At 47.8% G+C, this 21,910-nt stretch overlaps 1 protein-coding gene across 1 annotated transcript in view; it reads right to left on the bottom strand.

Moving 5' to 3' along the window:
• LOC119967969 (collagen alpha-1(IX) chain-like) overlaps positions 1–21,910 on the bottom strand; it is a 184,498-nt gene that overhangs the window by 114,463 nt on the left and 48,125 nt on the right. The window contains exons 6-10 of the mRNA XM_038801070.1: positions 10,170–10,253; positions 9,699–9,782; positions 7,679–7,741; positions 6,365–6,400; positions 6,204–6,266 (exon numbers count right to left, since the gene is read on the bottom strand). Coding sequence (XP_038656998.1) covers positions 6,204–6,266; positions 6,365–6,400; positions 7,679–7,741; positions 9,699–9,782; positions 10,170–10,253 — 330 coding nt within the window. The remainder of the gene's footprint in view (positions 1–6,203; positions 6,267–6,364; positions 6,401–7,678; positions 7,742–9,698; positions 9,783–10,169; positions 10,254–21,910) is intronic.

The following is a 21,910-nucleotide window of genomic DNA, read 5'->3' as shown; positions in this document are numbered from 1 at the left end:
CAGCGGATCACACAAGCTTGCCATCCTCCCATTGATTCTGTCTACACCTCCCGCTGCCTCAGGAAGGCAGACAGCATTGTCAGGGACCCCGCCCACCCAGGCATTGCCTTCTTCCAGACCCTTCCATCAGGCAGAAGGTACAGAAGTCTGAAGACCTGCACATCCAGACATAGGAACAGCTTCTTCCCCACAGTTACTAGACTCCTCAACGACTCTCCCTCGAACTGATCTGTTCCTTGTAAGAACACTATCATGACCCCCTGTGCTGCTGTTGCTCATGTATTTGCTATGTTTAGCCCTTGTTCTGCATTGTAACCAATCACTGTTTGTCGATGTACTGTGTGTCGATGTACTGTGTGTCGATGTACTGTGTGTCGATGTACTGTGTGTCGATGTACTGTGTCAATTATTCTTTTTGTCTACTGTGTAAGTACTATGTACATTCCCTTGGCTGCAGAAAAACACTTTTCACTGTACTTCGGTACATGTCACAATAATTCAATCAATCAATATATCCAAACCGAGGCTAGGGCAGGTTACATGGACCAGACTTGTATTCCCTTGAATATAGAAGATTAGAGGGTAAATCTAATTGAGGTATTTATGATGATTAATGGATTTGATTGAAGCAAAAGAGAGAAATAATTTCCTCTTGTGGGTGTGTCCAGAACAAGAAGCAACCATTAGAGCCAAGTCGTTCAAGGTTGACGTCAGGATGTACTTCATCACACAAACGGTGATGGAAGGATTTCCTCCGGGTGCTCCAGTTTCCTCCCACAAGTCCCAAAAGATGTGCTCGTTAGGTGAATTGGACATTCTGAATTCTCCCTCAGTGTACCCGAACAGGCGCCAGAGTGTGGCGACTAGGGGCTTTTCACAGTAACTTCACTGCAGCGTTAATGTAAGGCTACTTGTGACACTAATAAAGATGATGATTTTGGAACTCGCTTCCCCAGAAATGTGTTAAGACCAGGATTTAATTTGAAAAAGAAGCCGATAGAGTTTTGTTAGATCAGTCTATTAAGGGTTACAGAATCAAAGTGAGTTGATGAAGTTAAGATATGATATAATTAAATGGTGGAACAGGCTCGAAGGGCTGAAGGGCCTACTCCTGTTGATATGTATTCACAAAATTTGAAATCCAAGAGCTTTCAGTGAAATTTAAATTTAAAAAATATATAATTAAAGGATTTCAAAATTCCTAAATGTACTTTCTGCAGACACTAATCCCACGTTTTGACACACCTTGTGCAAAACGTCACTCACTGGGAAGGCAGCCCAGGAAATTGCAGGCGAGTGAATGATGGTTATGCAGGAACAGGGGATAGTGGGCTCGACGCCTGTAATTATTTTACACACACACACACACACACCATGTGAGTAGCAGCCTTTTCTGGGAGCAGTGGATTGTGGAATCACTTGTCATATACACTCTCCTCCTCAAATCCTTTGGTCCATCGAGTCAGCAAGACCATTGAAAGGCCCTAACCATTTCACCTAATCACACTTCACAGAATCAAAATATCCTGTCCAGACAATATGAGCGGGATTCATCGACCACCCCGCCGCATGTTTTTCGGCGGGAGAGGCGGCCCGCCAGCAGAATCTACCGGTCCCACCAGCGTCCGACCGGGATTTCCCGCCAGTGTGAAGAGCCGGTAAATCCCACCCTATATATGGACTGCAATTCCATCATTATATCACTGCATTTACTACGCAGCAGAATTAATAATTAGATTGCTGCTATTTCAACACAGTTGCCTGGATTCCTGTGGGGCAGTTTTATAAATGTGCACTGCTGGTACAGCCACCCAGTTGGACATTTTGGCAGACATCCTCCCAACATTTATTTCAAATGGGCACAAAAACCACATCCCCAAATACCTGTCGTGGCCGATAAAAATCAAGCTAGGAGTCCAATTTCCTAAACTGATCTCTCTGGACCTTTTCTGATCGAATTGCGTAATCTGCAGCTTTGATTACTGCTACCCTCACAATCACACTGCCACCTAATTACTTGCCCTGCTTTTGCAAATGGAGTGTCATACCGAGGAGGACAAATTTCAACGGTGTTAAGGGAACTTTCAGCAACTTAAACTCTTGTCAAATGTGGCCCTATTCGAGAATGTAGCATTGCTGAATTTACCTTTGTATATATATATATATAATATATATATATATATATATATATATATGAGTTCTGCCCTTGCTATTCGCTACAAGGCTGTTCTAGGGTGACCGGCAGCTTCCCCAGAGACCAATGCATTTTCCAAAGACCCTGCTTCAACAAGCAATGATTAGACCCACATTTAGATGGCTGAGCCCAAGTGGACAGGGCCTTCATTGTGTGAAGCTTTGCTGCTTCTGTTCCCTGTGCAGTTTGCAGACTGACTGAATCACAGCTCTATTAAGCCTGTGTCTTCCTAGTTTGGTTTCCATGATGTCAAAAGGAATTCTGTGGGTCACGCAATGTGATTGGAACGGACTGTATAATCCACACCAGAGGATTTCTAAGCAAAATGTCTGCATCTAAGTTCTTTCAAGGATATGCTTTGCAGTGAAACAGGCTACCACCGGGTAGCTGACAAAAATCCTGACAGGTATTTCCCTTTATACCATTTAGGGGAGAAGATGGTGTAGTGGTAATCTCACTAGCGGGGGGCCAGGGTAATGCTCTGGAGACACTGGTTCAAATCCCACCAAGGCAGTTTAAATCAAATTAATAAAATCTGAAGTATAAAGCTAGTCTCAGTAATGGCCACCATGAAACTATCATTGATTGTTATAAAAGCCCAGCTGGTCAACCACGTTGCTGTGGGAAGGAAATCTGCAAAACCTAACCTGGCCATATGACCAGATTGATAGCAATGGGGTCGACTCTTAATTGCCTAAGTACGGATGACAAAGAATGCTGGCCCACCCATGAAAAAAAAAGAAATTTGGATATCTCCCCTTTAATTTAAACCTGGATCTATTATCCACTATAAAGTCTTAAAAGGAAACTATTGAAGTGACTCTGGTAGAAAGTGTCAGAAATAGTGAATCATAAATCTGAGTGAGGGAGGTGAGGCAGACCGGGAATCAGAGAGGGGAGAGCAGCAAGAATCAGAGACAAAATGGGAAGGCAGATAAGGAGCTTGGGAGGTCATTTCAGAGAGGCCTAGTTTATTTTTCTGTTTTCTTGCCTCGAAAGTAAATCTTAAAAATGGATTAGTTTATGTTCAACAGTATATTGCTCACAAACACGTGAGGGCTGTTCCTTCCAGCCATTGGCGCTTGTTGCCACATTCCAGAGGACCGTAGGCTGCTCTCCCAGAGAATCCCTACAGTACCGAAGGCGGCCATTTGGCCCATCGAGTCTGCATTCACCCTATGGAAAAGCACCCTACCTAGGCCCACTCCCCTGCCCAATCCCACAACCCTACCTAACCAGCACACCTTTGGACTTTGGAATTTGAGAGAGAACTGACTGGTGGTGATTTAACCTGAAAGTCACCACATGCTCAGGGTCGAGGTTGAGAAGTCTGGGCCTCCCTGAATTACCTCAGCCGGTATAGGAATTGAACCTGTGCTGTTGGCAAACCAGCCGTCTAGCCAACTGAGCGAGGCAGGGATCCTCACAGAGGGACAACCAAGCCAAGAAATAGGAAGGAGCACCAGAATACCAACACTAACCTTGCCTGGCTCAAGTTCATCCCGAAGTATCAGATTCATCAATTGCCCTAGGTCAGCAGAGTTGCAGTCAACTCAGGTGCCTACTCACGGGTTATCCCGCAGCTCTTGCGTCAGTGCAAAACTTTACTGGGATTGATACAAAATGTCTAAGAATCTGCCCTATTAACGAGAAGCATCTAAGTCATGCCATCTTTTAAATTGTATTTCTTCAGGTATCGTTTCAATCCGCCCCTTGAAACACCACAATATTCTGAATGAGGTAGTGACGTTACAACTATTTTCCAATATCAGGAATCATTCTGTACATCTTTCTTTTGGAAAGAAACACTTTTGTTCTCTCAAAGCTGGCATTTTACCTCACGATTTACGTGGTCGAGTTACCAACCCAACCCTCCAGTATTCCTGTATTCAGCTCCTAAACAACCCAGGAGTATATTTTAGGGGTATTAAAACAAGAGTGTGGGAGTTTGTTAATTATGACAGCGTTCGAGATGCGAGAAAAGATCGTTTGACTAGGTTTAGACCATGTGGTTAAACCTGTAGGAATGCAGTCAACTAAAGTGAAGACAAAGGTCAGAACGTCCTTTTTCCCACAACCCTGCTTCTCCTTCACATCTTTCCCCGCAACGCAGGGCTGTTTCACTGCTGTGCTGCCTTTAAAAAAACCTCACTGGACCTGTGTTCACTGGAGTTTAGAAGAATGAGAGGGAATCTCATTGAAACATATAAATTTCTGACGGGATGGACAAATGGATGCTAGAATGTCCCGGCACCCCAACAGTGCCACCTGGGCACCCTAGCAGTGCCACTCAGGTGCAAGACTGGCGCTGCCAAGATTCCCAGGTGAGAGGCTGGTGGAGCCAAGCTGGCATTGTGCCCTCACCGGAGGTGCCCTGCCCGTATGTGGTGGGGTGAAGGGGCCAGAGGACCCCCCCCCCAATCCACCGACAGTTGAGTTGTGGCGTCGGGGGCGGTTGTGAGATAGGGGCTTCATTAAAAAATGGCGGCCCGGTCCCTTCCTGCAGCTAAGTGCGGTCTTGGCAGGGCGTTCCCCGCCAGGGCTCAAAAACAGGGCAGAGTACCGACAGATAGCGGCGTCGTTCCTGCCGCTACAAGCACTGGGAATGACCTCACTAATCCCGCCCAGAACAGCACCCATAAACTCTGCTTCTCTCTCCACAGATGTAAGTCTGGAGTGTTGAGTATCTCCAGCATTTTCTTTTTCATTTAAATCTCGTGTTTATTGTTGCCAACTCTGGCTGAGCAAATTCCTAAAGGTTTTATCGCATGACCACCTGATTCAAACCATCCCACCCCCTCACTGCCACCATTGGCCATCTTAGGTGTTCATCCTCAAACTGTCCACCTTACCAGGACAAATTGAAGGTTGCACAGATTTGCACTTACCTGAGTGGATGATGCGTGGTTCAGTCCAACAACCTACCCACACCCAACTCTTCCCCTGTCCAATATTGTTAGAAACAGGAATAAATATGTCCAAATAAACATATCATGAAAATGCACTGGGACTCTCTACTGATACTCTACTTTTTCCTGCTCCCTGGGGCAGGATCTGGGAGGTTAATTCTTGGAGACTCTAGGGCAATCCTGGAGGAATTGGGAACCCTATCCATGTGTCATAGGAATAGAGACTGGTTGACTGTGGAAATCCCTCTTGGCTCCTTCTGCCTTGAGTCAGGAGGATGAGAGGATGGTGCGAGTCAGGGGCTGAAACCTACCCGCCCCTTGTAGAGGGTCTGGAGAGACCCCGCCACCCCACTTTGGAGGGCCAAGGTACAGTTCAGGATCACCACCCCCACCCCCCTCATTCACAGAGAGCACGCCCATCCTCTCTGAGGGCCAGAGTGATCCCGCTCCTTCTCTGAGAGCCAGAGCACTTTGCATACTGGAGGGTTAGCAGAGACCTCCCAAGGAGACCCACCCACCACTCTACTGAGGATCAGGGCAGACCAGACCACCCCCACTCTGAGGGCTTTCCCTTTCTGAGGCATGTGAGGCCCGAGGGACACCACCCCTCCCCGAGGGGCAGGACAGGGCAGAGCAGAAACGCCCTCTCCCCCCTCCAGGGGAGACCCCTCCCCCCCTGCCCGGTACCAGCCTCCCCCGAACAGGCGCCGGAATGTGGCGACTAGAGACATTTCACAGTAACCTCATTTGAAGCCTACTTGTGACAATAAGCGATTTTCATTTCAGCTCCTCTCGTGTTGGACAGGGTGAGTATTGCACTATTTTCGGTCTGTGTGGATTTTTCTGCTTTGGATTTGACAGATGGGCACAATGAAGGTCTTGTGTGAGGCGGAGGGCTGGACTTCCCCTCGTTAACCCCTTCGGGCCCGGTTGCTGGAGCTGAGTGGCTGTGTTTAAGGTGGGACTGGGTTAGACAGCAGGGTTCCCGCTCACACACACGCTGACTGGCCTTGCCCTCCCCAATCTGTCCACAGTGTGGCCAGGCTAATATTCCTGACTGGGCTCCTGCCAGCATCATTGCAAACTCAATTCGGACTTACATCTGCTCCCGGTTGTCCCACCAATCCGGCCGAGCCTCTGGGACCGTGGTCACCTTTCGGACCCTGAATAAATTCAGAGAGAGAGAGAGAGAGAGAGATTCATCGCATTGATCCAGTTCTTGCAGTCAGCTCCTCCCGATGAACAGAGAGAATAAACTTACCGGTGGACCCGGGGAACCATCAGGACCGCGATCCCCCTAAAGATAATCAGAGAGTTAACAAATGTCGCTAAATGATTTCAGTTATAGAGTTTAAAAATCGAGATAGATGGGGGGGGGGGGGGGGGGCGTCGTGTGTTTCAAGGAATTCAATGCAATAATGTTCATGTTTAAAGGGCGATTGGGGTTACTCTGTTGCAATCGGATCTCCAGCCCCTGCTGTGGGAGTTTCAGAGGCTGGATCATCCCTCTGCACAACACTCAACTCCTCACATCACTGGGGGAAGTGAACTCTTGGCGGTGGAAGCGGCTAGGATGCGGAGGGGGGGGGGGGGAGCGAAGGGAGGTTGGATGGAGAGGGAAAGCGGGGTGGATGGAGAGGGGAAGGGGTGGATAGGGAGAGGGGAAGGGGTGGAGGGAGAGGGGAAGGGGTGGAGGGAGAGGGCAAGGGGTGGAGGGAGAGGGCAAGGGGTGGAGGGAGAGGGGGAGGGGTGGATAGGGAGAGGGGAAGGGGTGGATAGGGAGAGGGCAAGGGGTGGAGGGAGAGGGGGAGGGATGGATGGAGAGGGGAAGGGGTGGATAGGGAGAGGGGAAGGGGTGGATAGGGAGAGGGGAAGGGGTGGATAGGGAGAGGGGAAGGGGTGGAGGGAGAGGGGAAGGGGTGGATGGGGAGCGGGAGGGGGTGGATGGGGAGGGGTGGATGGGGAGGGAGAGGAGCAATGGATAGGGAGGAGGTGGAACGGGATAAGGGGGAGAATGGCTGGGGAGGGGAGGAGGATGGTGAGGAGGGAGGATATAGTGGGGGGAGGATAGTGAGGGGGAGGATAGTGAGGGGGAGGATGGTGAGGGGGTGGAAATGGAATGGTATGGGATGGAAGATGGATGCGGAGGGGCAACATGGGAATAGGGAGGGGAGGAGGGATGGAGAGGGGAACGGGAAGAATGGGGAGGGGGAAGGAAGGATGAGGAGGGAGGAAAGAGGAATGGGGTGGGGAAGGAGGAATGGGGTGGGGGTTAGGGAATGGAGAGGGGGTGGGGTAATGGAGGGGGGGCGATGGGGAGGGTGGTTGGGGATCAGGGAGGGGTTTGGGGGAACGGAGAGGGGGTGGGGAGACGGGGAGGGGCAGGGGACGGGAGCGTGGAGGGGGTTGGGGAGGGGAGCGGGGAGGGGGTTGGGGAGGGGAGCGGGGAGGGGGTTGGGGAGTGCAGAGGGGGTTTGGGGAGCGGGGATGGTGTTGGGGAAGGGGGGGTTTGGGGTTGGGAAATGGGGATTGTACAGGGAGGGAACCCAGGTTAAGATTTTTCCCAATGACTTACATCAATGCCATCCACTCCTGGAACTCCGGACAGACCCGGGAGAGGGAATTCTTCAGGTACATCCTGAAGATTAAAAACCAGTAAGAAAAGTTTGAATTATTTGTTAAATAATTAAGACACCTTGTGCCATTTAGGAAAAGCAGCACAAAATGAAAATGTATGTCACTGTTCCAAAAAAAAATTCAATTCGAACATGTTCTTTGGCATTTTGAGTAGAGAATATTCAGTTGGTACCAACATCCATTCTAGTTCTCTAATAATTCTTGAGAACAGTCTAACACATACAACAAGCAAAGCTATTGAAACAATTTCATTCAGTTTTACTACTGCTATTGCAGCTGTTAATTTACCTCAACTCTTGAGTTAATGTAGTGTAAGATCTTAGATAGTGCAGATTAACCGTTTGCGTGACTGGAGATTAAATACCTGCGTTTGTGCAGGTTAATTCTCTGGTTAATTCCCTGGTTTGGTATGGATTAACCCCTGGTTTATTGTGGATTAACCCCTGGTTTGGTGTCGATTAACCCCCTGGTTTGGTGTGGATTAAACCCCTGGTTTAGTGTAGATTTAACCCCTGGTTTAGTGTGGATTAAACTCCTGGTTTAGTGTGGATTAAACTCTTGGTTTAGTGTGGATTAAACTCCTGGTTTAGAGTGGATTAAACTCCTAGTTTAGGGTGGATTAACCCCTGGTTTAGTGTGGATTAACCCCCTGGTTTAGTGTGGACTGACCCCCTGGTTTAGAGTGGATTAACCCCCTGGTTTAGAGTGGATTAACCCCCTGGTTTAGATGGATTAACCCCCTGGTTTAGAGTGGATTAACCCCTGGTTTAGTGTGGATTAACCCCCTGGTTTAGTGTGAGTTAACCCCCTGGTTTAGTGTGGATTAAACTCCTGGTTTAGTGTGGATTAAACTCCTGGTTTAGTGTGAGTTAACCCCCTGGTTTAGTGTGAGTTAACCCCCTGGTTTAGTGTGGATTAACCCCTGGTTTAGTGTGGATTAACCCCCTGGTTTAGTGTGAGTTAACCCCCTGGTTTAGTGTGGATTAACCCCTGGTTTAGTGTGGATTAACCCCCTGGTTTAGTGTGAGTTAACCCCCTGGTTTAGTGTGGATTAACCCCCGGTTTAGTGTGAGTTAACCCCCTGGTTTAGAGTGGATTAACCCCCTGGTTTAGTGTGGATTAACCCCCTGGTTTAGTGTGAGTTAACCCCCTGGTTTAGAGTGGATTAACCCCCTGGTTTAGTGTGGATTAACCCCCTGGTTTAGTGTGGATTAACCCCATGGTTTAGTGTGAGTTAACCCCCTGGTTTAGAGTGGATTAACCCCCTGGTTTAGTGTGGATTAACCCATGTTTAGTATGGATTAAACCCCCTGGTTTAGTGTGAGTTAACCCCCTGGTTTAGAGTGGATTGACCCCCTGGTTTAGTGTGGATTAACCCATGTTTAGTACGGATTAATCCCCTGGGTGATAAAGAGCAAAAGAGTAAACCATGGGACGAGGATTTAATTTTAACTAACGGCAGCTTTCAAATTGCCTCACCGCCGTTTCATTGTCCAATCTCACATTTCCAACCCAGCTCTGCTCGGTGACCAGGCATCTGAATGGAGCCCATCACATCGGCAAACGGGCAACCCATTCAAACCATGAAATCCTCAAAGCCATCCAAGGAACGAGCTGTCACCCCCCAAAAAAGGTTACTTTTAATCGATGAAAAGTTCCCCACCAGATTCCCCTGTGTGATGGACTCTGTGGCGAATGATACCAAAGGTCCAGTATTGCTGAATCGAGATGTAAAAGTACTGAGAGGGTCCAGGAGATTTAGCACCTAGTTTCAATCATATGGCATAACGCCTATACCGGATTAGAATAGTGTAAATATTTTCTGTTTTTAACAACTTTAGTTCTAACATTTCGGTGCAAAAGTAATCCTTTCCTAAAATATGGGCACCGTGGCTGCAATAAGGATTCGCCAATCTTTAAAGAATAGGGTAGCAGAGTTAAAATTAATATCCACTTACTTGAGTTATAGTCAGACGCACTATCTGTAGAAAAAACACGAAATACAGGAGTCCACATTGCCCCTTAGAGCTCACCATGGTTACTCAATGGCCAGGTTATTTTTCACTTGTCCTCCCTCTCCTCTGAGTTAACTGTTCGGCCCCCAAGACATTCCCCTCTCGCTGTCCCCACTGATGCACTTTGCATAGCTCCTAGAGCTCATGTTTATTCATATCCCACTGTCAGACTCATGATTGGAGGGTTTGGCAGACACTGGGGGGAAGTGCCCGAGTTAACATCCACACGCTACCATCCCATAATCTCCAGACAAAAAAAACACCTCATTCATCCCGTGTCTGATCAGGATGTTTAGAAGAAGTTAGGGTTTATGAGACTATCCCTAAGCGGCACATTGAGCTGGAGATTCTAACCATATCAAATAACATCTTTTGTTTTTCAATTCTTGAGAACAGCAGATCCTATTTTCTCACCGAGTGTCGGGCAGGAAGTTCAGAGCAGGATTCGCGACGTGCTCGCTGAGGGTCGCAATGAATGATCATCCATTGCAGATGAAACTGGAGCAGACAAGAGGGAATTAGAATCAGGATCAAATCAGAGAAAGTCATACACAGCTCATTAAAGAGCAACTGCTCCCTCAACTATACCTCAAGGTCTCACTTTCAACTCGAATACCTGCCCTCCACTTGCGGAATGCATGTGTGTTTATTTTACCTTCAAAGATAACCGTTTTACTTAAAAAAAAATATGAAATAAGAATAATTTGTTTAATGGCGGAGATTTTTAAAGGACATTGCTCTCAGCAATAAAGATCAGTACCTTTTATTTTCATATATCGTTATTTATTTGGGATTCTATTTTATTATATATTATGAAAGAATGGTCCGGAATGTTATCCTAGGGCCTGTACAGTTAAAATACTTGTGCAAAATAATTCAAAAATAGTAGAACCCCAGAGTTAAACAGCACAGAAGGTCATTCAGCCCACTGTTTCCTTGCTGGCTTTTTGAAAGAGCTATCTGATTGGTCACACTCCCCGGTTCTTTCCCCCTCCCCCCCCCCCCCCCCCCCCCATAGCCCTGCAGCATTTAAACCATAAGACATGGGAGCAGAATTGATCAAATCTGCTCGACCATTCAATCATGGCTGATATGTTTCTCATCCCCATTCTCCTGTCTTCTCCCCATAACCCCTGATCCCCTCATTAATCAAGAACCTATCTATCTCTGTCTTAAAGACACTCCGTGATTTGGCCTCCAAAGTCTTCTGCGGCAAAGAATTCCACAGATTCACCACCCTCTGGCTGAAGAAATTCCTCCTCATCTCAGTTTTAAAGGATCGTCCCTTTAGGTTCTAGTTTTTCCTACTAGTGGAACTCAATCTAGACCTCTCAGTATCCTGCAAGTTTCAATAAGATCCCCCAAACTCCAACTGCTTCTCACATGACAGGCTCTTCATAGAATCATAGAATATACAGTGCAGAAGGAGGCCAATCAGCCCATCGAGTCTGAACCGGCTCTTGGAAAGAGCACCCTACCCAAGGTCAACAACTCCACCCTATCCCCATAACCCAGTAACCCCAGCCAACACTGAGGGCAATTTTGGACACTAAGGGCAATTTATCATGGCCAATCCACCTAACCTGCACATCTTTGGACTGTGGGAGGAAACCGGAGCACCCGGAGGAAACCCACGCACACACGGGGAGGATGTGCAGACTCCGCACAGACAGTGACCCAAGCCGGAATCGAACCTGAGACCCTGGAGCTGTGAAGTGATTGCGCTATCCACAATGCTACCGTGCTGTTCATTCGTGTGAACCTCTTCTGGACCCTTTCCAAGGCCACCACATCCTTCCTTAGATACGGGGACCAAAACTGCTCACAATAATCAAAATGGGGTCTGACCAGAGCCTTATACGGCCTCAGAAGTACATCCCTGTTCTTGTATTCTAGCCCTCTCGACATAAATGCTAACATTGCATTTGCTTTCCTAACTGCCGACTGAACCTGCACGTTTACCTTAAGTGAATCTTGAACTAGGACTCCTAAGTCCCCTTGTGTTTCTAATTTCCGAAGTCTTTTCCCATTTAGAAAATAGTCTATGCCTCCATTATTCCTACCAAAGTGCATAACCTTTGTCCAATTCTTTTACTTTATTCATCAAACTAACAGTATAGAATTCAAATGAATTTGATGACTCATGTGATGCTATTAATGATCAGTAGTTCTCTTTGAAGCTATTGGACTCTCAGTGCTCCGGGCCACGTAGACACTAGACTCCTTTGTAAGTACTTCTTATGCACATGTGACATTTCACACCATCCTGAAGGAAAATAATTTTAAACACCGTCAACTTCCAACATAGACATTCATAAGGGCATTCACAAGAACCTTTACATCTGGCAACTGTATTCTGAGAAATGAGCACAATGAATTGAATAAGCCTGGAGGATTAAATTAACCATATGCTTTTAGATAGACAGAGAAGCAGCTGGATGGAACCATTTCCAGGCTGATTCCAGTAATTCATAGATGCCACATAGTTGAAAAACATTTAGACACAAGAATTATGGCCAAAATGAATTGCCACTTGGGATAAGTATGGGTTAAAGAGCCGAATTCCAGAGGTGAAGTGAGAGTGATTGTCTTGACATCAAGGCAGCATTTGTTTGAGTATGGCATCAAGGAGCCCCAGCAAAACTGGAGCCAATGGTAATCAGGAGGAAAGCTCTCCACTGGTAGGAGTCATTCGTGGCACAAAGGAAGATGGTTGTGGTTGTTGGAGGTTAGTCATTTCAGCTCTAGGACATCACTGCAGGAGTTTCTCAGGGTAGTGTCCTCGGCCCAACCATCTTCAGCTGCTTCATCAATGATCTTCCTCCCATTATAAGGTTAGAAGTGGACAACACCGAGGGCCGAAGGGCCTGTTCTGTGCTGTACTGTTCTATGTTCTATGTTCGCCGATGATTATACAATGTACAATGGGGTGGCATGGTGGCACAGTGGTTAGCACTGCTGCCTCACTGCACCAAGCACCTTGGGTAACTGTGTGGCATTTGGACTTTCTCCCAGTGTCTGCATGGTTTCCTCTGGGTGCTCCGGTTTACTCTAGGTGGATTCACCCTGCTAACTTTCCCCTGATGTCCAGTGATGTATAGGTTACAAGGATAGAGCAGGGAGTGGGCTTAGGTAGATTGCCCTTTCAGAGAGTCGGTGCAGGCTCAATGGGCCAATTCTGCACTATAGGAGTTCTATGGTTCTATTCCCAACTCCTCAGATATAGAAGCACTCCTCAGATACTGAAGCAGTCCATGTCCTAATGTAGAAAGTCCTGGAGAATATTCAAGCTTGGGCTGACAAGTAACATTCCCACCACTGAACTGCCAGGCAATGAGCATCTCCAACAAAAGTGCCCCTTCTCATTCAATGGCATTACCATTGCTGAATCCTCCTGGAGGTTACCATTGACCAGAAACTGAACTGTACCAGCCATTAAAATACTGTGGCTGTACGAGCAGGTCAGAGGCTAGGAATCCTGTGGCGAGTAATTAAATTCCTGACTCCCCAAAGTCTGTCCGCCATCTACAAGGCACAAGTCAGGAGTGTGACAGAATACTCCCCACTTGCCTGGATGAGTGCAGCTCCAATAACATTTAAGAAGCTCAACAACAAAGCAGGACAAAGCAGTTTGAGTATCCGTTCCACAAACAGTCACTCCCTCCATCACTGACGAACAATGGCAGCTGTATGTACCATGTACAAGATGCACTGCAGAAACTCACTAAGTAGCACCATCCAAACCCACGACCACTGCCATCTAGAAGGACAAGGGCAACAGATACATGGGAATTTGGAACTGCCCTACCAATTCACTCACCATCCTGACATGGTAATATATTGCTGTTCCTTCACTGTTGCTGGGTCAAAATCCTGGAATTCCCTCCCTAACATCTCTGTGAGTGTACCTGCACCTCAGGGACTGCAGCAGTTCAAGAAGGCAGCTGACCACCACCTTCTCAGGAGCAACTAGATGCTGGTCTAACCATTCCATAAATGTTCATGGCTAATCGTTCTCGACTACCTTGATTTGAGTCCTTTGATGATGAGGTAATGGGGAGAGCTGATATGGATAGTGTACTTTATGTATTGATGGACTTTTAAAGGGCACTTGATAAATCAGCACATAATAGATTAGTTAGCAAAATTAAAACACATAGATTTATCAAACTGAGAGCATGGATTCAAAATTGGCCTGGGCATGGAACAGGGATTCAATTTCAAAGCTGTAGATGATACGTAACTCAGAATTGTACTAACAGCCTCCCTGAATAGGCGCCGGAATGTGGCAGTAACTTCATTTGAAGCCTACTCGTGACAATAAGCGATTTTCATTTTCATTTTTTCATTTCAATGGAGAAGGTAGTAACAGACTTCAGGAAGACAAAGACAATCTGGTGAAATTGGCCAACACATGACACTGAAATATAACACAGAGAAGTGTGAAGTGATACATAGTTTTGGTTGGAAGGATGGACTAAATGTATTGCTGAAAAAAGAGAAATGTCAAAGCTTTTTGTCTTGCACTCACCAGGAAACTTCACAAGAATACCACTCTAAATAAACCACATCCACGGCTCCCCTCATCAACTCTACTCAATATCTCCTCAAAGAATTTCAATCGATTTGCCAAGCATGATTTCCCTTTCGTAAATCCATGTTGACTCTGTCCGATCCTGCCACTGTTATCTTTGACTCTCTCAGTCTTTTTTTTTTAAATAATTTTTATTAGGATTTTCAAAAACATATCCAAAACAGAAAATAACAACAAGAAAACAATATTAACAACAGCAAAAAGAAAAACACACTAACCCCCAAAACCAAACCTCCCCCCCCCCCCCCAGTAACTACAAAAAGGAGATCGATAAACACCCGGCATATCCAATAAACACATATACACATTTCTCTCTTCCCCTGAAACAACCCCCCCCCCCCCCCCCCCCCTCCCCCCCCCCCCCCCCAGGGTTGCTGCTGCTGCCGGCCTATTATCCTACCGTTCTGCCAGGAAGTCCAGGAAAGGCTGCCACCGCCTAAAGAACCCCTGTACTGATCCCCTCAGGGCAAATTTCACCTTCTCCAACTTGATGAACCCCGCCATATCATTGATCCAGGCCTCCACACTTGGGGGCCTCGCATCCTTCCATTGAAGCAAGATCCTCCGCCGGGCTACTGGGGACGCAAAGGCCAGAACCCCGGCCTCTTTCGCCTCCTGCACTCCCGTCTCCACTGCAACCCCAAAAATTGCGAGTCCCCAGCCTGGCTTGACCCTGGATCCTAACACCCTCAACACCGTCCTTGCTACCCCCTTTCAAAACTCCCCCAGCGCTGGGCATGCCCACAACATATGGGCGTGGTTCGCTGGGCTCCCCGAGCATCTAGCACACCTGTCTTCTCCCCCAACAAACCTACTCATCCTCGTCTCAGTCATGAGGGCCCTGTGCAGCACCTTGAACTGTATGAGGCTAAGCCTCGCACTGGAAGAGGAGGAATTCACTCTTTCCAGGGCATCCGCCCATGTCCCCTCCTCAATCTCCTCACCCAGCTCCTCCTCCCATTTACCCTTCAGCTCCTCCACCGAGGCCTCATCCACCTCCTGCATGACGTGGTACATGTCCGACATCCAACCCACACCCCGGAGAGCACCCTGTCCCGTACCCCACGTGGGGGCAGCAGAGGGAACCCCTCCACCTGCCGCCTGGCAAAGGCCCTAACCTGCATGTAGGAGCACCTTGGGAGCACCGTCATCTTGACGGACTACACCCTGCCCTCCAGCGACAGCGGCAACATATCCCATCTTTTGAACTCCTCTTCCATTTACTCCACCAGCCTAGTGAGGTGAAGCTTGTGACGGCCCCCCAGCTCCCAGCCACCTGGACTCCCAGGTACCGAAAGCTCCTCCCCGCCCTTTTCAGTGGGAGCCTAACAATCCCCTCCTCGATCCCCCGGGTGCACGACGAACAGCTCACTCTTACCCAGGTTGAGCTTGTACCCAGAAAAGCCCCCAAATTCCCTAAGGATCTGCATCACCTCCGGCATTCCCCCTGACTCTCTCAGCCTTAAGGCATTGTGGCAGTTTCCTGGAAAGCAGGTACACATGTTCTTCCTCTGGTCGCACACCAGCTGGGCATTGAAGGAATGGTACCCGTCCTGTTAATAAACCTCTCAGGTCTGTCCATGGGTGCCTTCATTGCCAAATGGGACAGTCTGTAACATTGTGAACCTAGGAAAAGCCAGCTTTAAACAAACTAATTGTCCGCTACACTTGAGGCATCATCTATTGAGAGGCTGAAGAAGTCAGTCACCCTTGTGAAAAGGGCATCTGTACCAGTGTGGATGCAGCACTGAACTGCCTGCTGACTGAAAGGCCCCATAGAGATCAGTAGCAGAGCCCTAGGAGTACCTGTTGATGAAGTGTGGAATGAGAGGTCATCATTTAGGAGTGCACAAATATGCATGACCATCTCGCCGGAGAGTTGCAGTCTCCTCCTTCTCTGGTGCTCAGACATGTTTATTAAGTGAGCAGTATGAAATGAAATAAAAAAAATGAAAATCGCTTATTGTCACAAGTAGGCTTCAAATGAAGTTACTGTGAAAAGTCCCTAGGAGCCTCATTCCGGCGCCTGTTCGGGGAGGCTGGTACGGGAATTGAACACGCGCTGCTGGCCTTGGTCTATAAAGCAAACATGTGAATATTGTCCAGAGCTATCTGGACAATATTGTCGCGGGCCAGGGAGAGGGCGGGGGCCGGGGGGGGGGGGGGGGGGGGGGAGGGGCCGGGGGGGGCCGAGGGGGGCCTCCTTTCTTCCACCGGCGAGCCTGGATCCATTCGCCATGTTTGTGCGGGGCGGCCTGGGGGAGGGCGGCCACCGCGCATGCGCTGGTTGGCACCGGCCCAACTGCGCATGCGCGGGACCGGAGTCTTTTACGCGGCGCTGGGTCTCTGACGCCGGTCACGCACTCCTTGATGGCGCCCCCTAGCACATGGCGCCCCGGGCGACTGCCCGAGTTGCCGGTACCTTGAGCCGGCCCTGCGTACCAGCCTCCCCGGACAGGCGCCGGAATGTGGCGACTAGGGGCTTTTCACAGTAACTTAATTGAAGCCTACTCGTGACAATAAGCCATTTCCATTTTTTCATTTTCATTTCACTGTGCTAAATCAGCCCCTTAAATGAAGTACCGTAGTCGGCAGGATTCGAACCTGTGCGGGGAGACCCCAATAGATTTCTAGTCCATCAACTTCACCACTCGGCCATGGCTATTTAATACACCTGGTGTATAGCTGGTATACCTGGTGCTCTGGGTATTCTCAGATTCTCCTCCTTGGAATTGGCTCCTGAGTTTCTTCCTCTTGCTGCCTGGGGTCCCTTCCTCATGGTGCTCAATGCTGCTGCTGCCTCAGCTGTCAGCACCCATTTTCAGTGGTAGGCCCTCCCCAAGCCTGGCTGGAAAGGCCCTTTGATGACAGATTTTTGAGCAGCCCCTGGGTTGCCAAGGAGCACACCCATGCCTCTTGCCCTCTCCCTCCAGGACCTTCCCAGAGCCCATCCTGCTCTCATGCACACCTTATGTTTCCATGTTTCCAGAACATTTTCGTCCTTCATACATGGCTTCCCATTCCATTCCTGATGGCACTGTTGTGCTGAAGAAAGCTTCTCAAATGTCTCCTGACTTGTTTCATTTTCTTCAGAGTCCCTTGAATGGATTCACAATGTCAGAAATATAACTCCAGTCAACATAGTGCTGCTCTTAAATAATTTACAATGAATGAGGAAAGTTTTGGGACAATTCTACTGTCATGACTGAAACGTTGACCTCATTCTGTGAGCAAGTACTGGTCTGAAATTATATTCGACTGAAATGTTTCAGGTGACTTTCTCCAACAAGTAAACATCCGACTCAACTTTGAAATAAAAACAGAAAATGCTGGAAAAACTCAGCAGATCTGGCAGCGTCTGTGGAGAAAGAAACACAGTTAACATTTAGAGTCCAATATGACTCTTCTTTAGATTCCTGGATCATCAAGTTATCTTCCAGTATACGACTATCTTTCAGTCATTACTTTAATAAATTTGATCACAAACAGATGATTAAAACGATTGCTGCAAACCACGTGACCTTTGGTATTTTCAGCTCCCGACAGTCCTGGGTCGCAAATAAATACCGAAAAAGGAACAGACAAATTTTGTCCGTGACGCGACACTGCCACCTTTGTATGTTCAGCTAATTATCACCTGAATGATTACCATTTGGGAAAGTTACCGGAGTTTCCAGCACGTTTGGGAAATTGTGTCCAACGTGAGGCAGTCCCTTCAGGATGGGAAAAGAGGGAAACACCCTTACTTTTTTTTAAAATAATTTTTATTCAAATTTTCCAACAACAAATTTTATCCCAACAACGAAAAGAGAAAAACAATAACACCTCCCCCCAATACAAAAACAATAAATTTACAACAAGAAAGAGTAATAAACATAGAACCATAAGAACAAACCCCCATAACAAACCCATAGTCATCCCTGCTCCCTGCCCCCCCCCCCCCATCCCCCCCCCCCCCTCACTCCCCTCCACCCCGGGTTGCTGCTGAAGTTGACCACCCTCTAACGCTCCGCCAGGAAATCAAGAAAAGGCTGCCACCGCCGGAAGAACCCTTGCACCGACCCCCTCAGGGCAAACTTGACCCTCTCTAGTTTAATGAACCCGGTCATGTCGTTGATCCAGGATTCCGGGTTCAGGGGCTTCGCGTCCCTCCACTGCAAAAGGATCCTTTTCCGGGCTACTAGGGACACAAAGGCCAGAATACCGGCCTCTGGAAACATCCTTACTTACGGACAATTCTTTCACTCTACCGCTGCACCTCAGCTCATACTAGCTGATGCCACATTTATTTTATCAAGTCAGACTGGATGTTTAATAATATTAATAAATGGGCAGCCAGTTCATGAAAATAAACCAGCGTCCAAGTTGGAGGAGGGGTAATAATTCTATTGTGAAATCAAATTACCTCACCTGAACTCTGGGCCTCCTAGTCTCCTTCTTTATTGTAATCTTGGGCGCGATCTAACGACAAAGCAGCAGAGTCCTGTTCTCAGCGGGATTAGTAGGGTTGTTCCCAGTAGCTATTGAATGGGACTTTTCTTTTTTATCGGGCACCCCGATCTCTCGGTCCATCTCCGACATGACCCCCAGATTCCCCAATGTCCCAATTCACCAGTTGGGAGGTTGACGAGCAGCCCCCCCCCCCCCCTCCCCCATCCCTCCCACCCCGCCCCACCTCATGCAGCAGGACACCTCCAGGCCTGATCCCCGGCACAGGCAAAATGCCACCAGGGAACCTTGCCACTAGCGCCCTGGCGATGCCCCTGCCAGTCCAGCAGTGTCAGGGTGGCACCAAGGTGGCACTGCCAGGGTGCCCATGTGGCACAGCAGTGCCAGGGTACTACCCTGCCCACAGGCCAACCACCTGGAGTACCCCCCCCCCCCAAAGTGCCATTCTGCCTGGTCCCTGTTTGTGGAGACCATTGCTAAACAGCGCTCGGCTGGGGTTTCCTTGGCGAGGCCGGTAGATCCCGGGTGCCGGTTAGATTCGGCTTCAGCATAGTTAAGTGAGCTCATTAGATCTTGTTTTGGGAAACGGCCATCAGGAATCCCAGAAGAGGCCACTCACGGGAACTATCTGTCATGACCAGTCCCGATTCAGGCAGCACACGGCCAGTAAATCGCACCCTGTGTTTCACAATGCACCAGACCTGAAATCTTGCATAATGTTGGATATCTCTTTGAAAATACCAATATAATTCAGATATACCACACCATGTGACATAGCAATCTATTTTTACAAAAGTTTAATTGGAAGAAACAATGTCTTCACAATGTAGTGCACTTTGTACAGCTCTGGACAATATTCACATGTTTGCTTTATAGACCATAAGTAAAAAGAACAGGAGTAGGCCGATAGCTCCTCGAGTCTGCCCCACCATTCAATAGGATCATGGCTGATCTGGCATTTCTCAAGTCCACTTTTCTGCTCTTCCTCCGTAACACTTAGTTCTCTTACAGATCAAGAATCTATCTATCTCAACCTTAAATATACACAAGACATCTGCCATCATAGCTCTCTGTGGCAAGGAGTTCCAAAGACTCTTAAATCCCTGAGAGAAGAAATTCCTCCTCGTCTCAGTCTTAAATAGGCACTCCTTCATTCTGACACTATGCCCTCTGGTCCTAGACTCTCCCATAAAGGGAAACATCCTCTCAGCATTAACCCTGTCAATCCCTTTAAGAATCTTATATGTTTCAATGAGATCACCTCTCATTCTTCGAAATTCCAATGACTCCCAACCTGTTTAACCTTTGCTCACAAGACAATCCATCCATACCGGGGATCATCTGAGTTAGCCTTCTCTGAACGGTCTCCAATGAAATAATATCTGTCCTCAAATAAGGGGAGCAAAACTGCTCACAGTTCTCCAGAGGTGGACTCACCAGTACCTTGTACATTTGCAGCAAGACTTCCCTACTCTTATACTCCAACACCGCTGAAATAGGGCTAACATTCCATTACACTCCCTGATTCCCTGCTGCACCTAGAACATAGAACGATACAGCGCAGTACAGGCCCTTCGGCCCACGATGTTGCACCGACATGGAAAGTCAAAAACTAAAGGCCATCTAACCTACACTATGCCATTATCATCCATATGCTTATCCAATAAACTTTTAAATGCCCTCAATGTTGGCGAGGTCACTACTGTTGCAGGTAGGGCATTCCACGGCCTCACCACTCTTTGCGTAAAAAACCTACCTCTGACGTCTGTCCTATATCTATTACCCCTCAATTTAAGGCTATGTCCCCTCATGCTAGCCGCCTCCATCCGCGGGAGAAGGCTCTCACTGTCCACCCTATCTAACCCTCTGATCATTTTGTATGCCTCTATTAAGTCACCTCTTAACCTTCTTCTCTCTAACGAGAACAACCTCAAGTCCATCAGCCTTTCCTCATAAGATTTTCCCTCCATACCAGGCAACATCCTGGTAAATCTCCTCTGCACCCGTTCCAAAGCTTCCACGTCCTTCCTATAATGAGGCGACCAGAACTGTACGCAATACTCCAAATGCGGCCGTACCAGAGTTTTGTACAGCTGCAACATGACCTCATGGCTCCGGAACTCAATCCCTCTACCAATAAAGGCCAACACACCATAGGCCTTCTTCACAACCCTATCAACCTGGGTGGCAACTTTCAGGGATCTATGTACATGGACACCGAGATCCCTCTGCTCATCCACACTGCCAAGAATTTTACCATTAGCCAAATGTTCCGCATTCCTGTTTTTCTTTCCAAAGTGAATCACCTCACACTTCTCTACATTAAACTCCATTTGCCACCTCTCAGCCCAGCTCTGCAGCTTATCTATGTCCCTCTGTAACCTGCAACATCCTTCCACACTGTCTACAACTCCACCGACTTTAGTGTCGTCTGCAAATTTACTCACCCAACCTTCTGTGCCCTCCTCTAGGTCATTTATAAAAATGACAAACAGCAACGGCCCCAGAACAGATCCTTGTGGTACGCCACTCGTACTCCATTCTGAACATTTGCCATCAACAACCACCCTCTGTCTTCTTTCAACTAGCCAATTTCTGATCCACATCTCTAAATCACCCTCAATCCCCAGCCTCCGTATTTTCTGCAATAGCCGACCGTGGGGAACCTTATCAAACGCTTTACTGAAATCCATATACACCACATCAACTGCTCTACCCTCGTCTACCTGTTCAGTCACCTTCTCAAAGAACTCGATAAGGTTTGTGAGGCATGACCTACCCTTCACAAAACCATGCTGACTATCCCTAATCATATTATTCCTATCTAGATGATTATAAATCGTATCTTTTATAATCCTCTCCAAGACTTTACCCACAACAGACGTGAGGCTCACCGGCCTATAGTTACCGGGGTTATCTCTACTCCCCTTCTTGAACAAAGGGACCACATTTGCTACCCTCCAATCCTCTGGCACTATTCCTGTAGCCAATGATGACATAAAAATCAAAGCCAAAGGCTCAGCAATCTCTTCCCTGGCTTCCCAGAGAATCCTAGGATAAATCCCATCAGGCCCCGGGGACTTATCTATTTTCACCTTGTCCAGAATTGCCA

The sequence above is a fragment of the Scyliorhinus canicula genome, chromosome 6, assembly GCF_902713615.1.
Source record: "Scyliorhinus canicula chromosome 6, sScyCan1.1, whole genome shotgun sequence".
NCBI classification, from domain to species: Eukaryota; Metazoa; Chordata; class Chondrichthyes; order Carcharhiniformes; family Scyliorhinidae; genus Scyliorhinus; species Scyliorhinus canicula.
The sequence above is the reverse complement of the archived record's forward strand: the minus strand, read 5'-3'. Positions and strand labels throughout refer to the sequence as shown.